The 22,426-nt window shown below is 36.9% G+C and overlaps 1 protein-coding gene across 1 annotated transcript in view; it reads right to left on the bottom strand.

The window, feature by feature from the left end:
• PTPRR (protein tyrosine phosphatase receptor type R) overlaps positions 1 to 22,426 on the bottom strand; it is a 241,109-nt gene that overhangs the window by 23,808 nt on the left and 194,875 nt on the right. Inside the window, 5 exon segments of the mRNA XM_027595377.2 lie at positions 704 to 814; positions 9,660 to 9,797; positions 10,235 to 10,314; positions 18,612 to 18,696; positions 21,366 to 21,552. Of these exon segments, the coding sequence (XP_027451178.1) occupies positions 704 to 814; positions 9,660 to 9,797; positions 10,235 to 10,314; positions 18,612 to 18,696; positions 21,366 to 21,552 (601 nt within the window).

The raw sequence follows: 22,426 nt of genomic DNA, 5'->3' as shown, positions 1-22,426 counted from the left end.
TGTGTCTACTCTCTGTATGCTTTTGTCCCAGCAGTGAGGCTCTAGATAGGACTGAAATCTTTTGAGATGATTGTCCTCTAGAAGCAAAAACAAAACCATGGCAATGTTCCTCAGCATCTGCTGCCCATAACTCCAATAAGATAACTTTTGTATGACACAATCTGGTCTGGGGAAAGTCCCCATAAATTACTGTAACTCCAAGTTTGGGAAGATCTCATCAACACTTCAGGCTTGTCTTTCCTCCCACAGCCACCCACAAGCACAGATTTTTCTCTTTCACAGTTTCCAGGCCTTACTAAAAGCTGCTTAGACCAAAGTCATGTTAAGAAAACAAAAAAACAAAAAAACAAAAAACAACAAGCCCCCACCCCCCAAATCATGGTAAAGTCTCCAGTACAAACCTGTAGTTAAAGGCATTTGAAAGGTTGAATCAGGGATGTTTTGTTTCTAGAAATTAGAAGATCACAACATCCTACTTAGTGAATTTCCTTAATGCCTACTTACATTACTTTAATTATTCCACATACTAAGAGTAGCTGACGACAAAGAAATACATGAGAAGATGATGATCATTTCTCTTTGATCTTGGCATTATTTTTTTAAATTGAATCTGCCATACTTATTAGGATAAATACTTTCAGAGGAGAAATGTAATCCTGCCATATCATCTACTTTGTAGATAGCTCCAGCTACATAATCTTACCTTTAAGACAAGGTTTCGAACAGTGTAGTTGTCACATTCATTTACATTGATGACCAGAACCTCAACTTTCCCATATATTCCTCTCTTTTCTGGCCAGTATAGCACACATTTCTGGAAGAGGAGAAAAAAGGAACACAGCAGATATTAATGATTTCACTGGCCTTGGAGTACTTTTCATTCAAGCATCTCAAGAGTGTTTATTTAATTAATTCTAAAAATATCAGGTATCGATTTTACAAGGCTGGAAATGGACTAAAACCACTGAATGGTACATTTTAAACAAGTGACTTTTATGGTATATGAATTATATCTCAATAAAATTTTAAAAACAAAGTATCAATTTTTACACGTGCCTGTCAAACACTATTTTTACTAAACCCATACCAAAAGGGGGCAAGATTTCCCAAAACCTGAAATTAAGAAATAATTGAGAAATTAAGCATTAAGAAATTAAAAAAATACAAGTATTAGACTTTATCATGTGATACAATAAAAGAAATGGTTTTTCACAATGATTGAGCCAAGTCACATTTTCATGCTCCGTCCAGTTGAAGCATCTAAAAAGAGTATCTGTAATGTGTTAGATGCCACCGAATGAAGGTTCCCTAGTATGTAAAGAAGATGTAATGATCATTAATATATCTATGGTATTATATTTTCCAGGACCGATGGTCTTTTCACCTATAGGGTCGATTGAAATAAACGTATAACAAAATTATTTTTAAGAAAACATTTTTAGGGGCACCTGGGTGGCTCAGTCGTTAACCATCTGCCTTCAGCTCAGGTCATGATCCCAGGGTCCTGGGATCGAGCCCCACATCGGGCCCCCTGCTCAGCTGTTCCCTCTCTTAAATAAATAAAGAAATATTAATTTATTTGACAGAGAGAGAACACAAGCAGGGGGAGAAGCAGAGAGAGAGAGACAGGGAGAAGCAGGCTCCCCGCTGAGCAGGGAGCCCAACGTGGGGCTCAATCCCAGGACCCTGGGATCATGACCTGAGCTGAAGGCAGTTGCTTAGCCAACTGAGCCACCCAGGTGCCCCTAAATAACTAAAAATCTTTAAAAAAAAAACATTTTTATAACGGATCCTCTTTGAAGGGTTTAATAAGAGTAATAATAATTATATTGCAACTGTGGCATTATAACATGGTAGTTAAGGTGCAGGCTTTGGAGCCATAGAACCTAGGTCCAAATTTTGGTTTTGCCACTTATGATTAGCTGAGAATCTGTAAGAAAGACACTTAATCTCTGTGGCCTCAGTTTACTCATCACTTACTACATGAAAGGCACTTAGGACAAAGCCAGACATACAGTAAGCATTTAAAACACGTTGTTCTTCTTATTGTTGTTCCAACTTTAGGTTTTTGATCTAAATGATTCAGTCATTACTTCATTATACATTAGATCATGAATTAAATATTGTATAATTATTATATCCAAGCTACATTATTAAAAGAAAAATACAAAAAGAGATTCAAGCATACATATAGGTTCATATTATTTATTATTTGTCTTTTAAACAGCTACAAAAAAACTATGAATTCTGACCACGTATTTCAGTGATTAAGAAAGTAAAGTGTGAAAGGTGATGTTTTATTTCAAGTGCCCAGAGAAGCAATGTTAACTTTAGAAATACTATTTAAATAGAACTTATCATTTTCTTGCAAACACACATGCACATTTATAGAGAAATTCCTTCACATTTATAGAGAAATTGCCTTCAGTCAGGACATTTTAGTCCTCAGGATACTTGTTTCTTTACATCCCAGGTCAAAGGCATAGGACCACACTTGAAAGAAAATTAAGAACGTACAGATTCAAAAGAGCAACGAAAGAAAGAATCACAGATGTACAGAGCTGGAGGAAAAGACCCGTAAAGTATCAGAAACACACCTCAGGGAGTCTATCATGCTAAGTACTAACCACTCCACATGCTAGAGCCAGGATGGAATAACTGTTTCTTTCATCCATTACAATAAAAACACATTTGCATCCTCTGTGTCCTGGTCCTTTTCCAAACAAAGTAAATCATTTTCATCTCTATTTACATGCCACCCCACACCCGAGACCGGCCGGCAATCAGGCTGAAGGCATACTCTGGCTGACATAACATTAAGTAAAGAAACCTTTTAAAAATAAAGCAACTTATTTCTCTCCTCATTTACTAGTGCCAAGTGTCTCAAATTTCCCAGGTTTGTTAAAGAGAATCATACTAACCAATCTGCCTGGTTTCTTTCAATGAAGCATCAATTATTTTGCTGTGAGACCCGAGCTATTGTGTAAAACCCATGCCTCCTGGATGAATCCAAGAAGAGTGACAAAGAATCTTGAGAAAGGTATTGAACAAAGAAAGAGGCATTCAGCGGTCCAGCAGTCTGGCATACGTGCCCCATTGTCCACGATGAGCCCTGAGCAGCAAGCCCCTCTTTGGGAAGGTGGCTCTTGAAACCAGTAGGAAAAAGCTGCAAGGCAGGAGCTCAAAACCTGCACCCTGACTCTTAACAATACTTGAACAGCCTTGTGCACCTACTTGATAAATGGAAGCGCTGCTCCGTTCTCTCTCAAGCTTGCCGGGGCCCTCTTGAATGTTTTTCTTGACTCTTTACCAAAAATGCAATTGGCAGTCGGCTCCCAGTAGACAATGCAATGTGACTTGTTCATTCAAACAACCCTTAATTAGCATCCCATCTCCTTTCTGAGATACAATAGCTTATTTTTACACACTGAATACATTTTTCCCCCTTTAGAAGCACACAGAAAAAGAGACCAGATAAATGTGGGTGCTTTTGAACGTGAGGTGGGGGAGAGCTGCAAATGTAGTTGTTTAAAGAGCACAAGTTCATGTTCAAATTATTTTTGTGAACAGCTTTTTAGGGTTTCTTTATTGAGGTGCTAACAATGATATGAAAGGCAGAAAATGCAAGGAAGGAAAATGCTCTCTTACAGATAATATTGTGAAAGCCCACTAATTGTAGGTAATTCAAAAAAGCATGCTATCTCACAGAATATAACCCCAAATTATCACTATTCTTTGCTAACTGGGCTGATCCTTTCAGTGAAATTATCTATTAATTCCAAAAATTCATAACTTGGAGGAAAAAAGAGGGTTTCAGAGGCTCGTGTGTCTCTTGTACAAACAAGCAATTAGTGAACCCCGACTGTAAAGATTCTGGACGTCAACAAATTCTTCATAATTAGTGGTTTATCGCACAAGTAGAATGCAGGGCAAAGCAATGCAAACTCCTCTATTTTTTTTTTTTCTTTGACCTTCCCTCTCACTTCCACCACATTAGGGCTATTTGTGTATAGAGAGGAAGGAGGTCTAGCTAGTAGTTTAGTTGCCTGGAAAAAAAATCTATTTTTAAGTTACTTTCTTTTTGAATTCTATGCATTTAAAATCAAAAAGATTTTGCTCTCTGAGCTAAAGACACATATCATCACATAGACAGTGGCTCTAAATAAATAAAAGAAGATGGTCAGTTTCATTTGGGTTACATTAGCATATGAGAGGTATAGGATGGGTCAGATTGCCTACAGTTATTATAGTTACTTTCATTCCTGTGTTCCTACTAAGTATTACCAACAAAGGTGCAGCAATTTATTATTATAAGTACCTTCACCCATATCACTTAATCCCTTCCACAATCATTTGAATTAGGTACACCGGGTTAAGTATTATTATTATTATTATTATTGTTATTATTATTTATCATTTGACAGCAGAGGAAACTGAAGTTCAGGTATTCTGGTAGAGGGCTCTGGGAAAATTCCCTTGGGAACTAAAACTCTCAGAGCAAACATCATTTTAAGAATTTAACTTTCTATCTTTGATATCCACTGTCTCTTAACCAACCCTACTTTGCCACGGCATTAACCAGTGGATTTCCTTCTCTCTGTGTAGTAGGCTGGTGCTCATGCAACACAATGTTCTTGGGCCACTCTCCTACTCAGCTCAGTACTTCGGTTACTATCGGCTGAGCTGTACGTGTTCACCAAGGGGTACTTAAATTCAAATCTTCTTATGGCAATTGTAACTCATTAGTGAAGCCCGGTAATTTAATTTTACATAAATTAATGAAACAGGAAGGTGCAGAGGAAAAGGGAATTGTTCTAGGAAATAATTGTACAAGTTAAATAAGTTTTTCATTGGAAAAAAAAGGACTCAGTAGAAAAAACTGTAGTCAAATCAGGTACAGGTGACAATGATGAAAGTTAGTGCAAAGTTTGAAAATCTATGGAGGATTCTACATGCATAATTCCTTTACAAACATTTCTGTGTTCTCTCTCATTTTAAAGAAACTGAAATGGGAAATTTTGATGATGTATAAAGGGCATGATTTGCATAAGCCATATGATCTAGAACTCCAGCTTCAGACCAACACTAACAAAACAAAACAAACTGAGTCCTATGAAAAAATGAACAAATTTTAGTGTGAGCAAATGTACATGTTTTAAGATAAAGTAAAGCATTAGAGTTCTGTTGTTGTTTTTGTGAGTTTTCTACTAACTTTTTTGGCTAATTGTGTCAAATAAGAGGGCTTCTAACTATAGTTAGAAGTAAAGCAGGCTACAATTGAGTAAAACCTAGCAAATTAAAAATTAAGGTGCAGTTATATTTGGAATATAAACATGTTTGAAAGGACAGGTGAGTAATTTTGCTTGAGAGCCGTCAGCCTCTGAATTACGAGCCACCCTTAATTGTTTGGGCAGTACAAGCAGAGGAAATGGGAATGAGAGATTAGCTGTCCAGCATTGCTAGGCAGTGCTAGGCCAGGCTGCCTCTCTAGATATTATAATAGCTAACTCTGGTCCTAAAGGAAAGCTGAAATGAAAACTGGTCAGCAGGCTCCCCTGTCTACCTGCCGGGCTGGCCTTCCACATTACCTTCCTTGACCTTGTTTGGACAGACACCTGGTTCTGAGACTTGGTTTGCTTGGGGTTTTTGTTTTTTGTTTTGTTTTTGTTTTTTGTTTTTTTCATTCTTGGTACAGGCATACCTTGTTTTATTGAGCTTCACTTTATGTGCTTTGTAGATCCTGCATTTTCTACAAATTGAAAGTTTGTGGCAAGCCTGCCTGGAGATTCCTTCCTGGAGTTTATTAGCACCATTTTTCCAACCGTTTTTGCTCGCTTCATGTCTCCATGTCACATTTTGGTAATTCTCACATATTTCAAACTTTTTCATTATGATTACATTTCTTATGGTGATCTGTGATCAGTGATCTGTGGTGTTACTATTGTCATTGTTTTGGGGGTTCCATGAACTATGCCTATCGATACTTGGGTGTGCTCTGAGTGCCCCACTGACTGGCCATTTCCCGTGCCTCTCCCTTTCCTGGGGTGTCCCTATTCCCTGAGACACAACAGTATTGCAATAAGGCCAGTTAATAACCCTACAGTGGCCTCTTGGTGTTCGTGTGAAAGGAAGAGTCGTACGTCTCTCGCTTTCAATCAAAAGCTAGGTATGATGAAGCTTCGTGAGGAAGGTATGTCGAAAGTCGAGATAAGCTGAAAGCTAGGCCTCCTGCACCAGTTTGCCAAGTTGTGAATTCAGGGCAGAAGTTCTTGAAGGAAATTAAAAGTGCCACCCCAGTGAGCACACGAATGATAAGAAAGAGAAAAAGCCTATTGGTGATATGAGAATACTGGGATTATTAAATAAGAGCTTGGCAATTATTCATTTAGTTATTAGAAAGTAGAAAGGTTCGTGAAAATATAAAGCCTGGGAATTTCTAAAGATAACACCACCTTCATTTTTTGGGGAGGAAATGATTTTTGTCTATTCCAAACAATGACACTCAACACAATTGAAAGTTGGCACATTTTTGGTAAACAGCATTTTCCTGGTAGTGTGAAGCTTACTGCATATTTCTTTTGAGCCAGACTTCTCAGTATCATTTTGATCTGCAAAACATCAAAGTTTCCTCTATGGAATTATATTTACATCATGGAGTGTCTGGACTGAAAGGAATTTTTAATTTTAATTTAATGAGTAATGCTTTCTACTCAGATTGAAACAATGTGGCTAAATGTTGCTAAATGTGGCATGAGTTCTGGGTCATCAATTACTGTCTTTCATCCCTTGCTAGGTACCCTTCTTCTGGTTTTTGGCTTCTATGGCTGCTACTGAGAAGCTATTTGTTAGTTACTCTGTTGTTAAAATCATCTCTGTAGTGTTTTTTAGTTTTATAGTTGTATCTAGTTGTGGATTTATTTTTACTTACTAGCCTAGGATTTATGGTGCTTCTCAAATCTGACAGCTCATGTCTTTTATCACTTCTGGAAAATCCCTGGCCACTATTTTCTCAAATATTACTTCTTTTCTTATGTTCTCTTTTTTCTTCTTCTAAAATATCCATTAAATATACATTGGACATTTACATACTTCCCTCTAGGTCTTAAACTTTCTTTCATATTTTTGGTCATTTCAATCTGGGTAATTTCCTTAGCTCTATTTGTAACTCAGTCATTATTTTTATTCAGCTATGTCTAGCCTGCTATCACACCTGTCTAATGAAGTGTTCTTTTTAAATTTTAATATCTACATAACATTTATTTCTAGGACTCTTTGGTTTGTTTTTACATCTTCCTAGTTTTTTTGGGTAGTAACTTCTTCCCCTGTCAAGCTTTTAATCTTATATATTGTATGCTTAATTATAAAAAAAATAGCCTGTATTTATAGTATCTATTATTTTCATTTCTTGTGGTCTACTTTACCTGCTTGTTGCTTCTTCTGATTTTTCTTTATGTTGTTTATTTACTTGTGTTGTCTCATAATTTTGACTTGTGAGTTTATGTTTGGCTGAGCTTTTTCTGTTGAAATTCTGTGAGTAAATCCTGGGAGTGTATGCATCCTGAAAGCTTTTGCATTTGTTTCTGTAAAGTGCCATAGAGCGTTATTAACCCAGGATTACGTTTTACATTAATTGTTCTCCTTGGCATTTCCTGGTTTTCGAATGGTGAATACTATAGAGAACATTTTTATCTATCTCACGAGAAGACCAGATTTAGATGGATTAATTTTTTTTTTTTTTTTTTTTTTTTTTTTTTTTTTTTTTTTTCCCTGTTATAGTCCTCTTTTGGTCGGCAGGTTTATTTTTGTGGCTCACCTTTTTACTGAAGGCACAGCCCTTGCAGGAGCTCACTCTATGGAAGGTCTCCATTCCAGCTCTTGGCTCCTGCAAGCTCAAGGCTTTGTCTCCAGTTCTTGTATTGTCATTAAAGCACAAGTAACCCATAATTCTCTGGCTTTATGCCTTTTATTCAGTTTTTAACTGCTAGGACTTTTTTCCCCCCAAGCTCTGTTAGGCATGCTATTTTTATTTTACTATTTTATCTGTAAAACATCAAAGTTTCCTCTATAGTATTATATTTACATAATGGAAGCTCTGAACAAAAAGGAATTTTTAATTTTAATAATGAGTAATGCAGTCCACTCAGATCTAGGAAATGTTAATTTATGTTTTATATTTTATGTTATTTTAAATTTTATCTAGTATGACTAGTTTTGTAATGGGAGGTTTTTCAGATGATCTAGCCTCTTTGTATGCAGGAATGCATATACACAGAGAATACACCTTCTAAACTTGAAGAGTCTGTTCTGAGTAGGTAAAATAAAGGCAAAGTGTCATGGATATTAAACAAAATGTCATGGATATTAAACTGCAGGAATTATCAGTGTCCCAATGTGTTGATATATTGATATGGGTGAAACAGCTGAGAATATTAGGGGCGATTTTTATTATGCCTCCTCAGGCTTTCATATAAGATTCATAGAAATATATTTATTCAGTAAGCTATATAGTTAATTAAGTATATAGCTTCACCTACTGACCCAAAATACACTTTTTTTCTAGGATAGATTTCAGAAAAAAATCCTTTATCTACTGTAGCAAAAAATGAAAGAAGGCAACAAGCTTTACAAAACTTATGAATTGCTGCTTGTGAGCCTGGAGTTTCTTGATTAGCACAAGATTATACTATACTGAAGGGTTATAACTCACCAAAAAGGTATAAGGGAAAGCTCGGTTTTCTTCAATTCTTATTGTCATCGTGAAGCTCTGATACAGTAACTTTGACAAGAAAGCAAACACAAATGCTAACTAAAATACAGTAAATTATTCCAGTGAGATGCCCTAAAATGTAAGCAGTACATAGAACCCCTTGGGAATTACACAATTCTGTTTTTATGATGTAAAGTACTGAATGAGTGTTCTGGAAGCTAGACCCTTAGGAAAGACTGCTGGTATGGAAATAGAATCTAACCTTGTCTCTCTCTTGGATTTCCTGTTACGAAGATATGGAAAAAGTTGCTTGGCTTTTGTAGCTTCCTTCAAATCTCCCTTGCTCAGTGGGGCTTCATCCCTCCTCCCCATATCATACAAGAGCTTACTCTCCCCCCACCATCCCTCCGACCGCTCAGCATACCCAATCTCCTTATCCTACCCACCTTGTTCCCCCATACCATTTATCCTTTCTAGTTGCTACAGTTTTATGCATTTATTATGTTTATTGTTTTTTAATCTGTCTTCCCCATTAGAAAGTTAAAATCTACCAATGTCAGGCATCTCTGTATGTTTTTTTACTAGTATATTACCAACAACTAAAGTAGTATCTGTCACATCGTAAGTGTTCAAAAATTACTTGGGATATGAATGAGTAATTTTTTTTATTTCCCTGCTTATAAATCGGAGTGATAATTCATAGCCCCTCATTTCCTTATGGAGATATGTGAGATACATGTACGTCAAGTATACTGATTATTCTGATAGAAAGCTGCCATTCATACAATGACACCAACGACCATTCTTGGAAGCATGAAGTGAACTTGTCTTTAAATGTCTTAAAGTTTCCATCTTAAATCTGTTCTGAAGTACATGGCAATTTTCCTTATACAATATCTCTTCTATAGCAACAGAAAATTTATAACATTCACTACTTGGGTAAAGGTCATACCTCATTTTTTTCTTTGAGTTTTGTGATCATGACAATCACGGGACTGTCTTCCTGCCAAACCATCTGCCAGAAATCATTCACGGTGTTGATCATGGGGCCCTGTGTGGCAATGAATGCTTTCTCTTTGCCACTGTAGCCCTGGTTTGAGTAAAGAGACAAAAATACTGGATTTGAAATTCATGCCTTCCACTGAAAGTTTAGAACCAGTTCAGAACAAAATGGCTCTACTAGTCCAAACGCAACACCAGCTTTCACAGCTTCACTGGAGCACCATTCATCCGGATGTTCTCCCAGCAAGTCAAGCACAGCGCACAGTAGTGAGTGGCATAATGCCCCGTTCTCACCAGAGCACCCCTAGCACCCAGAGCGCTGCAGCCAGAGACTCACAGGAAAGGAAGATTCAAGGTAAAGGACCTGCTACCAATGTCGATTATGACAAACGAACGAATAAGCTTGCTAGTAACCAAGTTAAATCAAAATTAATTCACTCTGAGGGGGAAAAAAAAAGAAGCCTAACAATTCCAAATAGTAAGTTGACATGCTCATCAGAAAGAAATTTATATTTACTTACTTACCCTAATATAATTAGCATTAATGTAGGTGCTCAAAGAATCAGTTACATTTTTTGGTCTTAAGCACACTCTGCTGAGGGGATCTAATGAAGAAAATAAGAAGGAATGCATTAGACAAATTTACCCTTTTTAAAGTTCCTCAGAACACCAGTAACTGTACATAGCACACTTGTTAATTTATATACTGACCATCTGGCTTGTGTCAATGTTTGCTGATGTGTCTGTGTGTCTGTCTCTTGATACACCTGTGTTTATTGAGGGACAATTAGGCCCATCTTGGCCCCTGTCGCTTAACACAAACCTTGCCCATAAGCTTGAGATGATGAGTTTATTCATCATGCTATTTTTTGTGGGTTTCTGATTCTTGACCTCATTTCTTTTTTATGCTCCTTTTCCTGTTCTTTGGATTTGGAATTTGTACCAGATTTTCTTACTTACTTCGCTCTTCTCTTCTGCCCAATAACAAACACTTGGTCTGGCTCAAATCCCCGTCCCTAAAGAAGCTGTCTTTGGTTACCATGTGTGGCAGTTTGTCCACCTAGAGCAGGAAAATCTGATATTAGGTAGATTGTTATAGTGCTAGCAACATTGTCTTAATTGTTCAAATCATTTTCCATCCAGAAGTTGAAAGGCTCTTTGCAAACCATGGTGTTATGGAAAATATGGTAGCTATTTTGACCAATGTTTACATAAATGAATTAAGATCAAATCATCCGTTTATGATTTCTTTAGTCTGACACACTCTGAGCCTCTTAAAGGTAAAGACGGAGATTTTTCATTATATCTAAGACTTAGTGTCTAGGACAGTGCTTATATTATATATATATATAAATATATATAGTAGACACTCAATAAATGTCTATTGCATTGATTTAGATGGTCCTTTCCATTTTTTAAAAAGTAAGTTCTATGCATTCCTCTCTAGTAATTGTTTTATTACTGTTCTTCTCTAGACAGGTAAACTTGTGAGAGCTGATCATACCCACTGTTCTTACCTCTTCCTCTAGAATTCAATCCTCCTTGTGTACACCCCAATTTATTCTAACCTTAGTTTTATGCAGAGACTACTTTTGCTGATGCCACCAATGACTCTTTTTGTTGACCTAAACCAAATAAGCCTATTGTGGTATTTTTTTCATGTTTTATCTTAATATTTACCATCTTATATTTTAAGTGCTTACATTTTGGCCTGCCCTCAATGAATTGTACTGAACCCCTTAAAGGCAAGAATTGTATTTAATTAACTCTTTTTTTTTGAAACTAACTTTTGTATCCTTTGCAATTTCTACCTGGCATGTGGCTCATAGAGTGCTTAATACCAGAATTCATTTCTATTAGAGTTGAAACACTGTTTTTGACTTTCTAGATTCCTTTTCTTTCTTAGCAAAGGGGACAGGAAAACTTTCATTCCTTTTCAGTATCCACCGACTCTTAGAAGCTTCCATAGGGCTCTACACCAGTGAGACTTGAAAAGAGGCCCACTCCCTTCAGTTTTTATAATGCCTACCATGTATATGATTTATTGGGAACTCAGCCCTATAAACTGCTTAGAAGCAGGTTTCTCGTCAAGTTAACTTAGTTTGGAAACTGGTAATTTATAAGATTTCCAAGTAGTTAGAGGTTTCCAAAAACTTTTTAAGCAAGAATGAACCATAGGACTGAGTAAGGGAAAACTGGCATCCTAACCAAAGCCTTTTAGCCTTTTTACTGTTAGATTGACTAAATAAAAAAAGGAAAACTGGCATCCTAACCTAAAAAAGCTGAGGATTAAAGAAAATCCAAAACTTTATCATCATTGTCATCGTCATCATTATTTTCATCACTACTGTTATAATTGTATTCATTTTTTGCATTTTAAGTCGATATGTGTATTTTAAATCTATATATTGGTCAAATTCACTACGATAACCTTTTTTCAGGACAGGTATTTCTGGACTAGATGTTAAATATTTAGCATGCCACTTATGACACATCTAGGAAGTGGTAATAACAATTCTAACACTGAGCAATTTTTCTTCCCTCGCCTCTGCTCTTCCCCTTTTATTTCCTTCCTTCTCTGCTCTTGCTTTCCTCCTCTTTCATCTCCCTTTCCCCTCCCTCCCTTCTTCCTCTCTTATTCCTTCTCTTCCTTCTGCTCTCCTTCCTGTTTCTTTTTTCCTCTCAACAAATTATTGAACACATATAGATTTAGTGTACAGAACACATGAAATTTCCCCGTCTAGCCTCTTTAAAATACCTCTGGCAATTTAAGTCTTCTATTTAACAGACAAAATGGTACCTGGATCCTGATATTCTTTAATTTTTTTTTAAAGATTTCTTTATTTGAGAGAGAGAGAGAGAGTGCGAAGGGGAGGGGCAGAGGGAGAGGAAGAGAGAAACTCAAGTAGACTCCACAATAAGCGTGGAGCCTGGCGCTGGGCTCGATCTAACCACCATGAGATCACAACCTGAGCCAAAACCAAGAGTCAGACACTTAACCGACTGCACCACCCAGGTGCCCCTGGATCCTGATATTCTGACTGGCATCCTATCAGATTTTGCCAAAGGTTATTCTGTGCTGAAGATTTCTTCTCTGGGCAGAAATGCATTTGAGGTTTGGAGTCAAGAGGAGAAGATATTAGAGGAAAGAAGAGTTTATACTGCTAGTGTATCCCCGGGCAAAGACAGGGATGAGAGGGATAGCAAAGTTTTTCTAGACGAATTCAAGATAAGTGGGAAATGGGAGGAAGGGCAAGGACTTGGGTCCTCCTTCAAGGTGACTGGGAGTCACCCTCAGTTTGCTGCAGGAGGGAGAGAACACTCCAGGCCTGAATTATCCAATATGGTGCCCCTAGCCACACGTAGCTAACATTAAGTTAATTAAAATAAAATAAAACTTAAAAATCAGTTCCTTGGGTGCACTGGCTACACTTCAAGTGCTTCATTGCTATCTGTAGCTAATGGCCATCACATTGGAGATAAAGAGCATTTCCATAACGGTACCGGGTTTTGACGGACAGTGCTGATCATGGCAATGCCAGATGGCGATTATATGGAAACTCACTTTTTAAGATCCATGTGAAAATTATAAGAGAAAACAGGGCTCTTAAATAGTCTGCTTTTGAAACCATAAAGTTTTCTTTCCCTAGTTAGTGTTATTATTTTCTGGAATTGGTTCTGGGGTTAATGATCAATGCACCCTCAATTAGGTGGAAGGAAAGGAGAAACTAACATTAGGTGGGGGCTCACTATTAGTGGGAACTTCCCTTTTCACATATGATTACTTAATTCTCTCCACGGCCCTACATAGTAATATTATTATCACTATCTTTAGAGATGAAGAAAGGATGGCACAGAAAGATTAAGTTGTCTGCCATAAACTATGAATGCTCCTGCCAGGGTAGGGAGGCAAGTCTAACTCCAATGTTTTGTTTGAGCCACACAACTTGTTGCCTTAACGAATGGCTCACTTACTTGCATATCTACTCTGTTCTAGGCACTTAATAGAACAGGAAACATAAGTAAGAAATATTACCAGACTTTAAGTTTTTAAATATGAAATGATGGCCAAAGTAATTAGAGTTTAATTAATAGAGTTCTTTAATTTCATCTATTTTTTTTAATTTTGTTTTATTATGTTATGTTAATCACCATACATTACATCATTAGTTTTTGATGTAGTGTTCCATGATTCATATGGTGTTTTATATTTGTATACATAAATTGCATGGAATAAATATATATGAAATTTGTTACTATACTTCATTGTTGTGCAAATAACTTCATATTTATGTGTGATCAATTTTTTTTCCCATTGCTTTTGTGATTTAGGACATAGACATATTTTCATCATTAATATTTGTTTATGTTGCAAAATAATGTGATATAAATTTACCCTTTGCACTTTAATCTACCACATAGAGTGTTCTGAGCCAGGCTGACATCATCCTTAGAGAAACAGCCATGATTTAATTTGTTCTTGGTCATCCATATTTCTGCTGCAAAACATCCTCCAAATTATATGGCCTCACTACTATGTACAAGCTGGAAGCTTTTTTTTTTTTAAGATTTTATTTATTTATTTGAGAGAGAAAGAGTGAAACAGAGACAACACAAGAGGGGGAGGGGCAGAGGTAGTGGGAGAAACAGACTCCCCACTGAGCAGGGAGCCTGATATGGGCCTCCATCTCAGGACCCTGGGATCATGACCTGAGCCGAAGGCAGACGCTTAACCCACTGAGCCACCCAGGCGCCCCCATGCTGGAAGCTTTTAAACTTGAGTTTATTACAGGTTAAAACAATTAAAAAAAAACATAATACTTGGGGGGCCTGAGTGGTTCTGTTGGTTAAGCATCTGCCTTCAGCTCAGGTCATGAACCCAGGGTCCTGGGATCGAGCCCACACTGGGCTCCCTGCTCAGTGGGGAGTTTGTTTCTCTCTCTCTCCCTCTGCTCCTCACCCCCCACTGGTACTCTCTCTCGTGCTCTCTCTCAAATTAATCAATAAAATCTTTTAAAAAGCCCATAATATTTAAAATCTTAATCACTTTTAATTCTTTTATGTAATATTTCAAATTTATCCCATATTATAGTCTAAAATAATCCATAAGGAATAGCTTTCCATATAAATTCCAGTCTTCTCTGATGATTTCAACCAGTAGTGTGGCGTCCCCAAACTATAGTTACTAAATTATATTTTGTGCAACAGGGGGTGGGTGGTGCATTCAGGCTACAGACATTTTCAACAGAAAATCCATTATTTGCAACATCAGTTGTCAGCACAGGTGCCCTGGTTCAAGTGATCCACCCAGTTCTGGGAATGGAAAAGCTGACACAGGACTATGGAAGACTATGTCTGATATCATCTGGGCAGGAAATAGAGAAGGCTGAAGTTTTTTTATTTTTTTTTAAAGATTTATTTATTTATTTTAGAGAAAGAGAGAAAAGGAGAAAGAGTGTGTGAGTGTGGGGAGGGGCAGAGGGCAAGCATCTTCAAGCAGATTTCCCGCTGAGCCAGAAGCCCAACATGGGGCCCTGTAGGGCTCAATCTCATGATCCATGAGATCATGACCTGAGCTGAAACCAACAGTCAGATGCTTAACTGACTGAGCCACCCAGGCACCCATGAGAAGGCTGAACTTTAAATAATCCTAATAATTTCCGAATCCTGACATTAGATGGTTAAGTAAAATTGCAATGAATGTATTTGTCCTAATTACTTATATTTGGTATTTCAGATGAAAAATCTTGAGAGAGAGAAATACAGAGACACAGAGAAGCATACTTGTAACACACAGCACTTTCATCCCCTTTAGCCAGCTCTAGTTATAAAATATCTTTCAACAGGGACAATACTGTATAGACCCATTAAAAATATATTATAGTGGAGTGTTTCCAACTCCGCCAGAGGGGGAAGCCCAAAGACACCATTAACAGTAATTCTTGATATTACCATAAATATGGAGAATTTGATGTTTTATGAGTGAATTAATGGGTTTAATTATACAGACTCTATTATTTCAATATCCATACTTTTAAAAAGTTTTGTGGCTCCATCTTTCCAGAGCTATTGTTTTGAGATGTTTATGGATTTTACCAAAACCCCAACTATCTGTTGTCTAGGGACTGACAATGTTACATCCTCCCCAAAGCATTTTTGCCACTCTAAGCAGAATAACTCAGTCCTCTCTATACTCCTACACTACTTGGGCCAGATCTCAATTCTGGCTTTTAGTACAATGAACATAATTACTCATTTACATGACTCTCCCCTCTAGTCCATGACCTCCTTGATCTTATAGGCTCTTCCTTATATCTTAGTGGTTCCTGGCATCTGGCTCATGGTTTGACATCGATACATTTCATTGAGTTAAATTTAGTTTTTTCCTCAAAGATTTTATGTATGTATGTATTTATTTATTTATCTGAGAGAGAGCACAAGCTGGGGGAGCAGCAGAGGGAGAAGGAGAAGCAGGCTCCCTGCTGAGCAAGGATCCCAATGCAGGGCTTGATCCAGGACCCCAAGATCATGATCTGAGCCAAAGGCAGATGCTTAACCAACTGAGCCACTCAGGCATCCAAGTTAAATTTAGTTTTAACATTGTCTAAACAGTGTTTCTCAAAGTGTGGTCCTGGTATTATCTGTATCAGAATCACCTGGGTGTTTGCTTAGAAATATGGGGAGACGAACCATGAGAGACTATGGACTCTGAGAAACAAACTGAGGGTTCTAGAGGGGAGGGGTGGGGGGATGGGTTAGCGTGGTGATGGGTATTAAAGAGAGCATGTACTGCATGGAGCACTGGGTGTTATACGTGAACAATGAATCATGGAACACTACATCAAAAACTAATGATGTAATGTATGGTGATTAACATAACATAACATAAAAAAAAAATGGATTCTTGGGCCCAACAGCAGATTTACTTAAACAGAATCCCTGGGTGGGACCCAGGACTCTAGATTTTTTTTTCTTTCATCCATTAGGACTGGATTTTTATAAGGACTCAGATGATTATTATGCACAATGAAATTTTTTGGTGACAGCTTTATTAAGATGTAACTCACATACCAAACAATTCACACATTTAAAGTGTGCCATCATGGAGTTCTTTTTCTTTATTCACAGAGTTGTGCAACTGTCACCACAATCAATTTTGTAACATTTTCCTTATTCCCAAAATAAACTCCACAGCCTTTAGTTGTTTAGTGGCTATTTCTCATGCCTCCCAGCACTAGGCAACCCTTGAGACAGTTTCTGTCTTTACAGGTCTGTCAATCTGGCCACTTCACATAAATGGAATTATATAGTATGAGGTCTTTTGTGATGGCTTCTTTCACTTAGCATAATGTTTCAAGGTTCATTCATTTTGTAGCAGGCATTCCTCTTTATTGCTCAGTAATACTCCATTGTGTGGATATTCTACATTTTATTTCTTTATTCATCAGTTGATGGATATTTTGGTTGTTTCCACCTTTGGGGCTTTTATAAATAATGCTGTTATAAACATTTGTGTATAGCTTTCTAATATCAATACTTTTTAAAAGTCTTTGTGGCTCCATCTTTCCAGAGCTATTGTTTTGGAATGTTTATGGATTTTGCCAAAAACCCAACTATCTATTTGTCTAGTGATTGACAATGAAATGTTTTCATTTCTCTTGGTTATATGCCTAGGAGTAGAATGTCTGAGTCATATAGTAAATCTAGGATTTGCCTTTTGAGGAACTACCAGACTGTTTCCTAAGTAGCTGCACCATTTTACGTCTCTACCAGCCATGTGTGAGGGTTCCAGTTTCTTCCCATCCCTGCTGGCACTTTCTATATGGTCTACCATTTTTATTATAATCATGTGGATGTGAAGTGGTATCTCATTGTGGTTTTGATTTCCCTTATGGCTAATGATGTGGAACATCTTTTCAAATGCTTATTGACCATTTGTATATCATTTATGGAAAAATGTCTATTCAAGTCCTTTGCCCATTTTTAAATTGGGCTGTCTTTTTATAACTAAGTGGTAAGAATTCTTTATACATTCTAGATAGATGTCCCTTATTAGATGTATAATTTACAAATGTTTTTTTCCCATTTTGTGAGTCCTCTTTCTATCTTCTTGATGGTATCCTTTGAAGAACAAAAACTTTTCATTTAGTAAAATTCAATTTATCTATTTTTTGTTGTTGTTGCTTATATTTTGGTGTCATATTTAAGAACTTATTGACTAATTCAAGGTCATGAAGATTTACTTCTGTTTTATACTAAGAGTTTTATAGTTTTAGCTCTTACCTTGGGTCTGATCCATTTTGAGTTGATTTTTGTATATGGTGTGTGGTAAGGTCCAACTTTATTTTTTTTAAAGATTTTATTTATTTGGGAGAGAGAGAGTGAGCAAGAGAGAGTGCACAAGGAGTGGGGAGGGGCAGAGGGAGAAGGAGAAGCAGACTCTTCTGATGAACAGAGAGCCCTACATGGGGCTGATCCCAGGATCTTGGGATCATGACCTTAGCCGAAGGCAGACTCTTAACCAGCTGAGCCACCCAGGCACCCCCATGCATTTAACTTCATTTTTTTGTATGTGAATATTCAGTTGTCTCAGCACCTTTTGTTGAAAAGACTATCTTTGCCCATTTAATTGTTTGATGAAATCAGTTGACCATATGTGTGGCACAATAAAATTTAAGAACCATGTGTCTGCTGGAATTCTGAGCTGACCATTATAAGAAGAGTAATACAAGATAAAGTTATGAACCTCAAAATACCTTCATGGTTAGTAGTCTTGATGTGCATTCATAAACTCCAAATTTGGTGTGTATGGAGAAGTTGTGAGGATGGGAAATGATGAGGTAAGGGTGAATGGGGAAGGCTTGTGCTTTATAATGCAAACTACTCAATCCAAGAAACTTACTTGGCAAAATGGTCTTATAGCGATTTTTAGTTCCATGACGTGGAATGTCAATTTCTTTGGGATCCACGAAGTTCATTGGTATTTCCTGCAAAAATAAATGATATCAAATTAGTGTATCTAAAGCTGCCACAAAGAAAATCTTCACAGGGGGCCATCTGATCCAGGGCCCTCCTGAACTTCAAAGTCATTTATAAAACAACAAACTACCACCTCTGGTTGACCAACACCCTTCCTTTCATAAACATATTAGCTGCACCCTGGCAAGCTGACTCTAAGAAACAGCTTTCTGTGTTAGAAAGTATTATTTTACATATGGTTATTAAAGAAACATATAAAACTTTGATTAGATTTTTAAAATTCTGTTCTGACATAATTGCTAGAAATATATATAGACAGCTGAAAATTGACAATGTATTCAAATTTTTTAAAAATCTTTATATAAGTTACCAAAAATTTCACTATGATGGATTCTCTTTTAACATTGTATGACTTTTTTAGGATTATTAGAACCTCCCTCCCCAAATGGTAAATACAAAGGGCGTTTTTGTTGATTCAAGTGACGGCAATATGTTTTTTTGTATTAAGGAATGGTTTATAATTGTACTGTTCCATTTGGTTTTTATTTTGTTTTGTTTTTTTACTTTTTTTATTTTTTAAATTTAAATTCAATTAATTAACATACAATGTATTATTGGTTTCAGAGGTAGAAGTCAGTGATTCATTGTACTGTTCCATTTGTCATTGTAAATGCAATATTTTTAGTGAAGGGCATCCGGACACTGTTTTCTCCCACTTAACAAGAATATAAATATTTTTACTCGGAATATATGTCATGGGCCTCAAATGATTGCAGAGGGAACAATTAGAGCAGAAATGGCTTGGTGGAAATGAATTAGATTAAAAGCTGAGCATCTGTAGATGACTGGGACAAAAAAAGGAATAAGCCAAAGTTTTCAAAAGGGTCGAAACAAATATGTAAGGATTTGATTATACAAAATAGTATGATCTCCAGTTAAAATTCTGCAAAAGATTGCTTAGATAAATGTTAATGTGAAATAAAGGAACTTTTATCTTTAGATCACATGAAATACTATTTTCGTTACTTGAACTTTCTCCAGTGGAAAATATAACTCAATAGCCTAATAGTCATTGGAATGAAAGAAATTATCTATAAATTAATTCAAATTGTCCTAGTTTTCAGTCAGTGTGGAAATTTGAGATCATGAATTTGAGATGTGGTCTACAGAGAGGAGTAGCTTAGTTTTTAAATATCCTTTCCTAAACTTGCATTATTTTAGATATTTATAATATTCATCCCTACTCTCGGCTCCAACTAAATAGTATAACTTCTCAGTCCCAAGTTACCAAAATAAGCAAAATTGTTGAATGTTCAGTAGAAAGCATATATTTATGTTTGGTAATTTCAAACAGGTCAATCTGTTTTGGCAAAGCCACGACATATTTATTCCTCCCCTGCTTCTTCCGGCTTTCTGACACGCACTGACAATGACCATCTTCCAGCATTATCATTCTCTTTGATACTCCTTGTTGGCCTCTTCTTTCCTTTAAGGGCTTATCTCAAAAAAGCTATCTGTAGTTCTAGAAAAGAATATTAGGTGTACTTTGGGCTAGCTGCGTGATCATTCACTGGTTCTTTCATCTTACTAGGTTTTCTTCATATGTGAAAAGATGACACACTACAATGTCCAATGTTAAAAACTGCATGTTCATGTTTTACTTTGGATGCTTAATAATAGTTGATGGGACTAATGGTAAATCTAGCCCATTACGAGATATTTCATCATTAGAGTGGTTGCAAATATCTGAACAGACCCTGGAATGATCAGTTTATTAAAATCAACAGACATGGCTTAAGATGTATTTAAGATGTAAAGTGATCTATAAAATGGATATTCCCTTTGGACAATAATTAGACCTAAGAAGGTCTAAAGCTCTCTGGTAGACATGTGTTTTTCCAAATCAACTTACCACCAGCAACACCGATGGGCTCCCTGACTTTTGGCTAAAATTCCCAATCATCTTTAGCCCGCATCTGGTTTTCCCCTGTGTTCCTTATTTCATTAAAGGACACTATATGCGTCCTGTTGCTCATGTCACAAACTGGGGTACCATCCCTGACTCCTTCCTTTTTCTTGGCTGCCTCACCCAATTCAGCCCCCCTTCTCACAGATTCCTATAGGTTTTCCCCATTTTTACTACTATCTTAGTTCAGACCGTCATGACAGTTCCACAGGATTATCTCTAGAGCCACCAACATACCCCTTTCTAATGATTCCTCCACTGCAGATAGGGTGATCTTTTTATAATTCAAGATAAAGTCCAAACTTTTAATATGTATTAAGATTCAGGTTTCTTTTATACCTCCAGAGGCTCAAACTTTGCCCCTTCCCACCTTGGTTTCAGTGCTCCAGTCAAACTGAACAATTTAATTCCCCCATGACAGCAAGGCTGTTCCTGCTTTCTGGAATGCCTCTTCACTGCCCAGTTCCTTCTTGCCACTTCTTTGCCTGACCAGTTCCTATGTACTCTGTCTCAGTTTGGTCATCATATTCTAGTTTGAACACTTATCAGTAGTTGATGTGATGTGGGGTGGATCTAAAACCTTGTACTTAACCTTTTAAACTGTAACCATTTGTTTCCTGTAAGCTGCTTGAGTAGAGAACAGTGCCATTTTAGTAGGGTCTAGTTTATCAAAATACCTACTGAAGAGTGAACAATAAACAGCAGGCTCACCATGAATTCACTTTGGAGTAAATGTGAACTTGCCACGATGTCCCTCAGCTGTGATCTTGTGAGTATTCGGCTGGCTGACTGCAGATACTCCATTGCCACCTTCTCCCGTGGGGTTGGGATAGCCACAAAGGGTTCGACATTCCCCAAGCTACTCATGTCCAATGTAAGAGATACGTTGGACCCTCGTCTACATTGGGGAAGAAGGTTAATACGTTTAGGAGACACACGAGTTATTTTGATAACACAGATTTGTCTTCCGTACATACATACTCACTATTCAGTGAGAACGTTTCCAGAAATAAGGACCAAATGTCTTTTTCTCTTATGGTACCATAGTTGACTATAGCAACTATCCATAGTTTCTTTATAGGAAACTGGCAGTTTTGCTGTTGGAAATAAGTCTGAATTGAGAAAATACACTATAATTTGTTAATGGGTATACTTGATATAAAAATAATAGGATGGCTAGTAATATTAAGTGAAAAATTCAGGAAAAGCAAATATCACATTTGAATTGAGAAATCATGTATAACACAAACCAACTTTATTGTTTGTATGTCTGAGAGCTCGGTATATAAATCATATAGCCACCTAATATTTCTGACATCAATATACTGTACACATAATCTTACTGGACATAGGAAGCTCAGAGGAAAAAAAATATTTTGGTTCACATTACTGCCATTGAAATAAAATTTAAAAGTTTTAAAATGTATATATTGTTTATAACTTCTGAGTGAATCCTTAAAAAATAGCATCCTCCATTTATGTATGTATGTACGCATATATGTGTGTGTGTGTGTGTGTGTGTGTGTATTTATTTAATTCTGTGATAAACTCATAAGGATATTGAGGTCACAGACTCTTATTCTGAGTTATGATTTATCTTCCCTCTGTAATTTTCCTCTTCTAGTTGGGAGATGAGGTGGAGCTCTTCCAACTTGTACAGGCCCTTTGTGTCTTGGATAGAAGGTGTGAGGGCCTCTTAACCAGTAACATTAGCTGTATGGAACCAAGAAGTAAATATAAGACAGCCTGTGCAAGACTGAGGCTCAAAGTCA

This window comes from Zalophus californianus, chromosome 9 (assembly GCF_009762305.2).
Source record: "Zalophus californianus isolate mZalCal1 chromosome 9, mZalCal1.pri.v2, whole genome shotgun sequence".
Lineage (NCBI taxonomy): Eukaryota > Metazoa > Chordata > Mammalia > Carnivora > Otariidae > Zalophus > Zalophus californianus.
The sequence above is the reverse complement of the archived record's forward strand: the minus strand, read 5'-3'. Positions and strand labels throughout refer to the sequence as shown.